Source organism: Dendrobium catenatum, unplaced genomic scaffold (genome assembly GCF_001605985.2).
Source record: "Dendrobium catenatum unplaced genomic scaffold, ASM160598v2 fragScaff_scaffold_1381, whole genome shotgun sequence".
NCBI classification, from domain to species: Eukaryota; Viridiplantae; Streptophyta; class Magnoliopsida; order Asparagales; family Orchidaceae; genus Dendrobium; species Dendrobium catenatum.
This window is the reverse complement of record NW_021319843.1, coordinates 143,687-155,251: the sequence shown is the minus strand read 5'-3', so window position 1 is coordinate 155,251 and position 11,565 is coordinate 143,687. Positions and strand designations below refer to the sequence as shown.

General features: G+C 40.1%; 1 protein-coding gene across 1 annotated transcript; it reads left to right on the top strand.

The window, feature by feature from the left end:
* Positions 1–7,810: 7,810 nt before the first annotated feature.
* LOC110098884 (inorganic phosphate transporter 1-4) lies at positions 7,811–10,669 on the top strand. The gene is made up of 2 exons (XM_020825830.2): positions 7,811–7,965; positions 8,700–10,669. Exon 2 carries the CDS (start codon positions 8,753–8,755, stop codon positions 10,355–10,357), a length of 1,605 nt encoding a protein of 534 aa, XP_020681489.1. The 5' UTR covers positions 7,811–7,965; positions 8,700–8,752; the 3' UTR covers positions 10,358–10,669.
* The last annotated feature ends 896 nt before the right edge of the window (positions 10,670–11,565 follow it).

The following is an 11,565-nucleotide window of genomic DNA, read 5'->3' as shown; positions in this document are numbered from 1 at the left end:
CACTCCCATTGGGGGAAAAACTGTCCGGCAAGAGTTTAAATACCGGAGGCGGAGATCAAGGGCTGGTACTCTTACGCAAGCTCCAGTTCACTCCCATTTGGGAAAAAATTGTCCAGCAAGAGTCTAAATACCGGAGGCTATGATCAAGGCGGTGGAGGTGGTCGAGACCCGGTGGTAGCAGTTTTTCCCTGTTGGGAGGTGAATTTTTTTCGCCAGAGCTGAGGGTGCCTTGAATGGTTCACAAAAAGGTGGTCATGTTGCATCTAATAGGAGGCGAGCTTCAAAGAACCAAGAGGACCTTCTAGGTATATTCTTTCTCCCTTCTTCTCACTTTCTTATCCTCATCGTATTATTCATTCATTTATGTATGCTCCTCCAACCGACAGGTCGCTAGATGCGTTAGATGTTATTTCTTTTACCCATAAAGTGAATGAGCCGGCACGAGCTCCTTAAATTACAGAGGTTGATAAGGGTAGGAGATCAATGCTGCCCAATGACTTAGGAGGCCGGGCAGAAGTCCGACAAAAGTCCCACAATAGGCAGAAGTCTAAAGAGGGTCCATCGACGGGCAATAAAGTATATGTTAATAGAATATGCCAAAGATAACTGACCTATTTGGAGTTGAATGTCAGAGCCCTTGCTCGATGACATTAGCCCATATAGAAAAGGTAGAGAGAATCCACCAAGGATGTAAGATCTATCTGAGGTTATATGTCAAAGCCCTGCTCGATGACATTAACCTGTGTGGAAGAGGTAGAGAGAATCCACTAAGGATGTAAGACTTATCCAAGGTTATATGTCAGAGCCCTACTCGATGACGTTAACCTGTGTGGAAGAGGTCGAGAGAATCCACCAAAGATATAAGACCTATCTGAGATTATATATCAGAGCCCTGTTCGATGATGTTAACATGCGTGGAAGAGTTCGAGAGAATCCACCAAGGATGTAAAACCTATCCGAGGTTGTATGTCAGAGCCCTGCTCGATGACGTTAACCAGTGTAGAAGAGGTCGAGAGAATCCCCCTAGGATTGATCATCCAGTGATTGAAACACAATAAAGATTGTATATTTCCCAAATAAAGGTAATGAGATTATATCCATCGATATTTTTTATTATTAATAAACTGAACAACATGTTATTATATTATGTAATATAACAAGTCTTCCCTAGTATGACTTAGGGATATACAAATTACACCGTGCTCAACACATAAGATATACGTACGGGGACAACATAATATTTAACTTAGAAAAAAATATTAGGGATATCAAAGTGACAGCCTATTTGACATTAAAGAGACACGATAAAACAGGACAAGTACTATTACTAACATAAATGCATAAAGTGCATGGTCATTTAATCTCACAAACCATTTAAATATTATTTAACGGTTGTCATCCATGTCGTTGATTTTGCCCCCTAGTGGGACCAGCTTCATCCTGAGCAAGTGAGTTTTGGATGAATTGCCTGAGATATCCTTGTCGAATTAGCCTCTCAATCTCATCCATGAGTTGTTTGTAAGCTTCAGTAGTGTGCCCATGACTACGGTGGAAATGACAGCATCAATCCTGATTTCCTGTATTCAGCTTCAAAGGATTAGGCTACTTAATATTTTCTTGGTCTCGAATGACCATCAATACATTGGTTCGAGATGCATTGAGAGGTGTATATTCTTCTTCTTGTTGAAACTCTTATCGTGGCAATGGAGGTCTAGGAGGCAGGCTATTCTTCCATTGCTTCTTTTGTTGCGAGAATGAGTTATCTACTCCTGATGTATTTTTGCGTTTCCCATTTGTTTGCTCAAATTGCTTTCTATGGGCATTGATGGCTTCGTCTGCTGAGACTTGTACATCGACGCGGTGAATTAAGTCAGCATATGAATGGACCGTGTCACGCATGAGGGCAGAGTAAAAAGGGCCAGGACGAAGTCCTCCAAGAAAAACTCCCATAAGCAATTCATGATCCACTCCAGAAATTTGTCGGAAGCTCGTTGAAAATCTTTGAAAATATTCTTTGAGAGATTCACCCTCATTCTGACGTATCCCAGAGAGATGGGAGGAGTCTTTAACCATTCTTTGATTGGCGACAAATTGTTCGATGAATATTTTAGCCAATTTAACAAATAGCAAAATGGATCGTGCGGGCAGTGAATAGAACCACATCCCTTTAGGGTGGCAGGAAAAACTTGGCAGATGAGCGCATCCGGAGCCCGTTGGATATGCATAATGGTGCGGTAGTGATTGATATGCTCATAGGGATCCGATGTTCCATCATAAGTATCAATACTCTAAAGTTTGAATCCTGCTGGAATGGGGTGTCGGAGGACAGCTTCAGTAAAGGGTGATGACTCCTGAAAGTCTCGTTGACGAAGAGATTGTCTTATATCTCCTGTGGGGAACTCCTCTCGGACTAGCCTCCGTAATTCATGCCGTAGGGTATTACGGGGGAGTTCAATGATGTGATGTTGGGCTAAGTCCTTGGGGACGTCTGGAGGAATGTGATGCTGGCGGTCTGTGCATGAAGGATGGGTAGAGCTTGCCGTGTCAGCAAGCTCATTCTCTGGATGTGTTGGAGGGTGCATCCTTGGCGGAGGAAGGGGAACCTCGACATGAAAAACATCTTTGAATCCTAGTGGATCTCAAGGGAGAAGAATATCTTATTAGGGTGCTTGCCCCAGTCCTCGAGTCTCTCGCAAGAGTTGAAGGATCTCATTATGAGACTACTCCATCTTTATGATACGATCTTACAGGGATGGTCCTAAACTCCCTTCTCCGACAGAGTTTCAGCCAACAGTGTAAAAAGAGGCAGATGCCTAGCATCCCTGATTCAGGGATTGATGTGAATTGGAGCGGGAGGCTCCCAAGATACGATTACTGTGCCTGTTGGCCATTGCAGGGGTGCTTTTAAGATAGTGAGACTGGCATTCCCACATACGGCGCCAAACTGTTGCGTCCAAGAATATTCACGATGACAGAGAAAAATGAAGTTTAGCGTCTTAGCATTGTACGAAGATCCGGCACGCAAGAAAAAAAAGAGAGATCAAGACACCCGATCTTTTTTACATGGAAAACCCGAATAGGCCTTGCCTAGGTGAAAACATTCCACTAAACTTGAGTGAATTACAAGGGTTGACCCATCCCTCGATTTAAAGGTAGTCACATTACAGTAATTTGAAGAGCTAGTCAAAAGAGCGATAATTGTCGGACAAAAAATTGACGGCTTTTGTGCAGAAATTTGGCTAACAATGAACGATCCGACGAAAGTCTGGCGGTGGTCCGGTGATAGCCGGGCTGAAGTCCAACGGCGGTCGGCTGCCGGGCGGTGGTTCGGCGATGGTCGACGACCGGGCGGTGGTCCGACGAAGGTCAGGAAGAAGTCCGGTGGTGGGCAGCGGCCGAGTGGTGGTCCGACGATGGTCAGCGGCCGGGTGGTGGTCCGACGATGGTCAGGCTATAGTCCGGAGGAGGTTGGCGTCCGGGCAATGGTCCGAAACTGGTCGGCAGTCGGGCGGTGGGCTCAAGTTTGGCGGTGGTCGGCGGCCGGGCGGTGGTTCGACGAATCCGGTCGCCGGCCGGGCGGTGGTGCTAGAGCTCTTAAAGCTTTAGAGCTCACCCTAATCTCCAGCCCAGGTACCCCTCATGCAGAGAGTGGGGGTCTATTTATAGATTTTTATGAGTGGCACACCCCGTAAATCTAGAGAATCCGAGGCAGGTTCAGAGTGCTCCATCGTATGGCTCGCATTGATTCCTCCGATCATAGAGAGTTTTTCAACTGTTTATGTGCTTTAACTATGTCAAAATTCAGAGATCTTGGGCTCGTTGGATTCGTCTCGCTGAGCCTCTCGGTTTGACTAAAAGCATGCCATATTTGGAAATCATTTTATTGTTCAAATAATACTTTAACCCTTTCAAATGTGGTACGGGCCCCTGATTCGAACCCATTTGGGTTTGGGTCGGACCAATTTCGGTGTTGTTTGATTTGTCCCTTTGAGATGTTCAATTTGTCTATAAGTTTCCTGAAATTGGAATTCAGATGATCACAAATCTCCAACTTGAATCTGTCTCGAAATTCGTGCTCGATCAAAGCAATTTTTGAGGACGTATCAAATATAAATTACAATAATTATAATTAATGTGTAATGTATTTAATCTTGAACCATTTGAATTTATTTCTCTTTGGAAATCACATTTATTTCTAATGAGACATTTTTATAAATCTGGTTGATTGTTCTATAATAATAAATGTCATTGGTTTATATAATCAATCTTAAATAAAATAAATAATTTTATCTTATATTTAATGATTATAACATTAAAATCTAAATAAGTGTAAAGTGAAGATTGCTCTCCTAATGAGGAAAAAATTATTATGTGCGAACGCTGAACGCCGTCCAGAGTCAAATAAAAATGTGTCACTTTACTCGGTACTTAGTACCGAGGCTCGATATATACCCTAAATACCGCTCGGTACCAAGTGACAAGACGCATTTTCATTGAGCTCCGGACTTTACCTGTGTCCGGTGTTCGCACAAAATAATTATTCCCTAATGAGAGAAAAATTCTTCTCTCTAATGTAAAATTAAAAATAAATTTAAAGTGCGAAGTTAATGAATGCAAATATGAAGATAATTGTTTTCAAAATTTTGAGGCATTTTTACTTAATATTTAAAATACTTTATACCAATTTTTACCACAAATTAAAAATTCCATTTGTGATTTTTATATTTTGACAAAGCTACGTGCAAGATCTTCGTGTAGATAATTTATTCAACATTTATGTGTCTTAACGATGTCAGAATTAAGCAATTTTTGGCTCGTCAGATTTGTCTCATTGATACCTCTATTTGATTATAAGCATGCGAGATCTAAACATATTTAGGTCATCAAATTAGTATCCCGAACATTCTAATTACGTTTTAAGTATTTGATATGTGATCATTCGAATTTAGACTGGACCGTTTTTAGTATCGGTGGGTCTGTCTAGCGTTCAACTAAAAGTTTATCAAAATCAGAGTTCAAATAGTCCTAATTTTAACTTAAATATATATTGATATTCATGCTCGATCAAAGCCGATTCATGAAATAATAATAGAAAAATCAATTACTTCCTTTCACCAACAACAAGGCCCTCACTTTGAATATTTCTTTAGCAAGTTGCATGCGTGTAATGTGAAGAAGAAGAAGAAATTAAGATTAAAATAGACAAATTTTGTCTCTTTTGTATTTATTTTTCTCTTTGTATCTACATAGTATATGTTGTGTATATGCACTGAATATTCTTTACCCTTTTGGAGTTTTGGTGGCTTCTACAGGGATATACTCTCTGGGTTCAAGAATATCCTCAAAGGATAATGGGGGAAAAGAGGCACAAAGAAAGAGGTTCTACACGGTTGGCAGGTGGAGAGGCAAGGCGAAAAAGCTGTAAATATTTATGTTTGTCATGCTTCTTCATAATGAACTCTTTTAATTTTATATTAATTGCAATTTTTTAAATTCATAGAACTTTTTTTTTTATCCTCATATTTATTTAATATTATAAGAGATATGCAAAGATAAAATAGGAGATATAAGAGGCACAAAGGGGTTTATGTAAAAAGTCTATAAAGAGGGAAATCATGGAGTTTGATATGGTTGTAATGATTCTACTAGTATATATCATTGGTATAAATGATATATTTTCTCTTAGTTGGGGAAGGTATAACACAATATAATAGACATGAACTATAGAGAATGAAATCCATGGTGGAAATTGGAATATAGCCCTGAGGCATTTAATATGCCTTCAAGAGGCATTCATGGTATGTTTGATTTTTCTTAGCAGAAAAGGATATTAATTACGTGTAGAATTTGATTGTGTTGATTAATTCAATTGTACTATTTTCTTAGATCTCAATTAAGTATGATGAGCTTGCTGGGGGTCCTCCCCATGATAGGAACATGATATTTTTTTTATAGTGCACTGATACTACATAGTTTAGTAAAAAAAGATAGAAAAGCAAAGTACTATGATGTTACAAACCTAAGCGCTGTGTCGCTCCAGACCCGGTGCTAGGTCGTTATCGTGTCGACTGAGAGTGGGAGAGTCGTGGTGCTCAAACTTAGTGTGGCAATGTCGTGAGACTAGTTGGGTAGTTTTCTTTATCGTTTTCATTAAGGGTTGTATTCCTTAGTGGTTGTATTTGTATCGCTTTATATATTCTAGTGCTAGAACGGTGCATGGGTATGTAAAATCTTGCTTTCTTTTTTTTTTTCACGGCATTTTTTTATTTCTTATTTGTTTCGTTGCGTGGTTTTCATTCCCTCAAACATTTGGTATCTGAGTCGTGTTCTTTAGTTAGAGTGAGAGTAATGGATAACAAAACTAGATACAATATTTAAAAGTTCAAAAGCAAATTGAAGATTTGCTTTATCAAAAGAAGTTCTATTTATTGTTGGAAGGAATCACTAAGTAGCCAGATTCAATGACAATCGAGGAGTGAGAGGTTCTTTACCGGAATACATTAAGTTTGATTTGACTTTCACTTTCACTTTCACATATGTTACATGCATTATTGTAAATAAGAAGACTACAGTCGATCTCATAGCTATGCCAACTAAGATACATGAGAACTCATCGACCTCAAATAAAGTATTTTTGATGAATAAGTTATTCAATATGAAGATGTTAGACAACACTTCAATTTCAGAGCGCCTAAATAATCTGAACAAGAAGATGAGTCAGTTGTGTTCAGTTGGCATCAGGTTTGATAACGAGGTGAAAGTGTTACTATTGTTATCTTCATTGTAAGATAGTTGGGATGGGCTGATTTTTGCTGTGAGTAACTCTTTCGAAAGTTCAAAATTGAATGAGGACATCACATTGAATGAGGACATCATGGAGTTAGTACTTAATGAAGAGGTTCGTAGGAAGGCAAATACTGAATCTTCAAATTCTACTATGAATGTTAAAGCTAAGGAAGAGGTTTAAAGAGATCTCCAAGTAGAGGGAGTTCTAAATCAACAAAAGGAAGTCTACCTCAGATGGAGTGAAAGTTGTGTGTTGGAATTGTGGAAAGAAGTTGATGGGTATTATCGTCACCACCAACGTTATAAGTAATAACGTGCATCAACATTATTGGTGACGATATATGAAGAATTCAACATGATTCACCAATTTATATCGATGGTGCATATTAGCCTCTTAAGTTATGGCATGTGCTAACACTATTGGTGATGATGATAACAAAGTTAATAAGTATCAATGTTTATAATGACGACATGCATCATCCTTATATTTTATGATGTGTGCCAACTCTATTACAACAATGATGTGCATTAATGTTGTTGATGACTGCAGGGATGAAGATATCAAGCTTTAGTGTTTGTGCCGACGATATGCATTGACCTTATAGGCGATAGCACGCGACAACGTTGGTCATGACGATGAGAAACAAAGCCCGTTGGTATAAGTGTTGGTGTCTATAACATACATCATTTTTACAAATGATGGTGTATGTTGTCATTGGTTCTGATGACAAGTGAAAAAGTCAGCGATTGTCAAGTAGCAGTCCAAAGGCAATGATCGATTGATGGTTACTCAATGATGATGGTGGTCAGGCGATGGGCAATTGATGGAGGTGATCATACATATATACATTTCACATATGCGTTCACAAATTATTTAAATTTAAATAAAAAATTAATCTAGCAGATTATTCAAAGTTTTAAATATCCCATCTTCCAATCAGCGAGGTGGGGTCCACATCCGCGTTTTCAGTCAGTCGTCGAAATACCGTTGACTTCAGCTAAAAGATAGTTTTCCGTTCCACCGCTCCGTCACTTCGCCGTGCCTTAACCCCATTAAATACTCCTCCTCTGCCGCACACTCTCCTTCAATCATTCTCTCTCCTCTCTCTCCCCCTTTCCTCCCTCCCTCACGGCTCTCAAGCAGGCCGCCCTCTCAAGTTTCCTCCAAACAAAGATCTGGTAAGTGATTTCTCTCCATTTCTCTTCAAATAACTAAGTAACTGTTAATTATTTTCATAATCAAGCTATAATCCCTTGTTAGTTTAAGTAATTAACTCTTTAATCACTTATGCGATTCTCTTCTGTTCTGCTTCAACATGTTTGAGTTCATAATTGAAAAAAAAAAAGAGAAAAATCTGGAAAAAATGGGGTCAAAAATAAATATATAGATATATACAAATTATGAGATATTTATGTAAATTTTCCTTTTTTTAGTTTTTTTAATAATCCATTTTTACTCTAGATCTATACTAGAATTAAAAAAAAATCCACTGATTGCCAGTGTTTTGAAAATATTTTGGTAATAAAAATAAATTTTCGTTATAAAATTTTAAAAAATTAATTATAACCAAATTAAAGTATAATTGATGTATCAGAATAAAGCAAAATTCAAGTTTAACTTTTATCTTTCCCGAAGGCCTTGATCCGTTGACCTTTATTGATTTGATTTCTTGTTTAAATTCTTCAATAGTAATAATAATAATTATAACAAATCTCGAACCTTGCAAGATCCAAGCTTTTACCCCCCCAAAAAAAAAGATCCAAGCTTTACATATATCTTTCACGAAGTTCGTTTCGTTTTTCGATTCCTCTTTAATCTTGATTCTTGCTTTTCTGCGTCGCTGTTGAACTATTGACTCTTCTTCTTCTTCTTCTAATTATCTTATATGTACTTTATCGACTTTTCTGTACAGGTCGAGAACTTTTTTGCCTTCACTTATTTCAGAGGAAGAGGAAGCAAGGAATAATGGCTAGACAGCAGCTCGAAGTCCTGAACGCGCTCGATGTAGCAAAAACCCAACTTTACCACTTCACCGCTATCATCATCGCCGGCATGGGATTCTTCACCGACGCCTACGATCTCTTCTGCATCTCTTTAGTCACCAAGCTCCTCGGCCGCATCTACTACCGCGTCGACGGCTCTCCGACCCCCGGCACTCTTCCCCCAAACGTCTCGGCCGCCGTTAACGGCGTCGCTTTCTGCGGCACTCTAACCGGCCAGCTTTTCTTTGGCTGGCTCGGTGACAAGATGGGTCGGAAGAAGGTTTACGGTATGACCCTCATGATCATGGTCATCTGCTCCATAGCCTCCGGCCTTTCTTTCGGCCACACGGCCAAAAGCACCATGGCTACACTCTGTTTCTTCCGCTTCTGGCTCGGCTTCGGCATCGGCGGCGATTACCCCCTTTCCGCAACCATCATGTCGGAATACGCTAACAAAAAGACACGCGGCGCGTTCATCGCCGCCGTCTTCGCGATGCAGGGGTTCGGAATTCTCACCGGCGGGATCGTCACGCTTATCGTATCCTCCGCCTTCAAAAACCATTTCAAGGCGCCTCCTTACAGCGCGGACGCCATCGGCTCCACCGTGCCGGAAGCCGACTTCGTATGGAGAATTATTCTCATGTTCGGCGCCATCCCGGCGGGGGTGACTTACTACTGGCGGATGAAGATGCCGGAAACGGCTCGGTACACCGCGTTGGTGGCGAAGAACGCGAAGCAGGCGGCGCAGGACATGACCAGAGTGCTTCAAGTAGATATCCAGGAGGAGCAGGAGAAGGTTGAGAGAATTACTCTTAAAGAAAGCAATCAATTTGGTCTTTTTTCAAAGGAGTTTCTTCATCGCCACGGCCTTCATCTACTCGGAACGACGACGACATGGTTTGTTCTCGACATCGCGTTCTACAGCCAGAACCTGTTTCAAAAAGACATCTTTAGCGCTATAGGATGGATACCAAAGGCGGCGACGATGAATGCGTTGGAAGAGGTTTTCAAGATCTCGAGGGCTCAGACTCTCATCGCCCTATGCGGCACCGTACCCGGTTACTGGTTCACAGTTGCGCTGATCGATATTATCGGACGGTTTACCATACAAATGATGGGATTCTTCTTCATGATGGTATTCATGCTGGGGCTTGCAATTCCTTACCATCATTGGACGACGCCGGGAAATCACATTGGCTTCGTGGTTATGTATGGGCTAACCTTCTTCTTCGCCAATTTTGGGCCTAACAGCACAACTTTCATTGTACCGGCGGAGATATTTCCGGCGAGGTTGAGGTCGACGTGCCATGGAATATCGGCGGCGGCCGGGAAGGCCGGAGCTATTGTGGGATCGTTTGGATTTCTGTACGCAGCACAGAACAAGGATAAGACGAAGACTGATAGAGGATATCCGCCTGGGATTGGAGTGAGGAATTCTTTGTTTGTGCTGGCTGCTTGTAATCTGCTGGGTCTTGTTTTCACATTACTGGTGCCTGAATCAAAGGGAAAATCTCTGGAGGAGATGTCCGGGGAGAACGAAGAGGAGGAAATGCAGGAAAATGCTGGTGGCAGGACAGTTCCTGTTTAAGCAAGAATTTATATATATATATATATGCTTTAAAATCAGGCATAAATCCTGTAGCCAAACAGTCCAATAGAGTAATTTTCTTGATATCGTTGGTACAAGGGAAGAAATCTTGGTTGATCTCGGGGTGAAAAGCTGATCTAATGGATATTCTTGTGATTTATATTTGACTTAATGGAGTAAGCGATATTATTTTCATGAGTTTTGTTATTTGATAGGATAGTAGATCTTGTGTGAGGATTTCAACTCTATTGAACTCTAAAAAAGAAGTGAAAATAAAGATGCAATAAAGAGAAATATGATTGGTTTGTTGTAGGGGGTGTGAATCAAGGAGTTTTGCATGTTGGTTTTAGCTTGGCTCGTTATTGAGCTTAGTAAGTCTTGAGCTCGAGTTCAAGCCTATGATCGAGCTTATATGGTATACAAGCTCGAGTTTGAGATTCACGAAACTCGGCTCGATAGCTTGATGAGCTACTCTATTGTTTTATATCGTCCATTGCTTGAGTTTTGTTTACTCATTTAAAAATCTAACATACAAAATACGTAAATTTTATGCTTTTCCTAATTTGTCCATCTCAAATCCCTCCTTTTTTTATAACGTAGTTTTTAGGTAAAGAATCCTAAATTATTTCACATAGACGCTGCCACACAAATTTACACATTGCTCATCCTTGACCCTAGGCTTAAGTGTGATTGTGCAATTCATTTACCTATGCACACCTTTGACAATTGCAAATAGTAGGGCAGTTTCACCCGACTGTATGACTAATATAATGGCCTCAATGGATGGATTGACGAAGCATCCATTTTAAGTTAGGTTTCCTCCATCAAGCTCTCGTCTTTTAGCCCAAGCTCACATGTCAAGCATGAGCCCACCTTTTTCCCACTGAGCTAAGTTTGAGCTCACTATTTGAGCTTGACTCGAGCGCAAGTTTGTGTTCAACTTTAACATTGAATAGACAAGCCGAGTTTGAGTTAGTCATGACTCGAGCATGAGTTGGTTCATTTATAACCTTAATTTATTGCATACTCTCAGCTCCTTATATATATATAATGCCATTTATCATTGTTTTGTAAATAATTGTAATAGAAATGTTTCAAGTATGAATACTTAGGGACAACTAAGAAGCTTTCTGATAATTTTAGGAGGGCACCTATGAATGATATAAAGAATTTGTGTGAGAGTTAAATAACCAATGAAAAAGATTTGT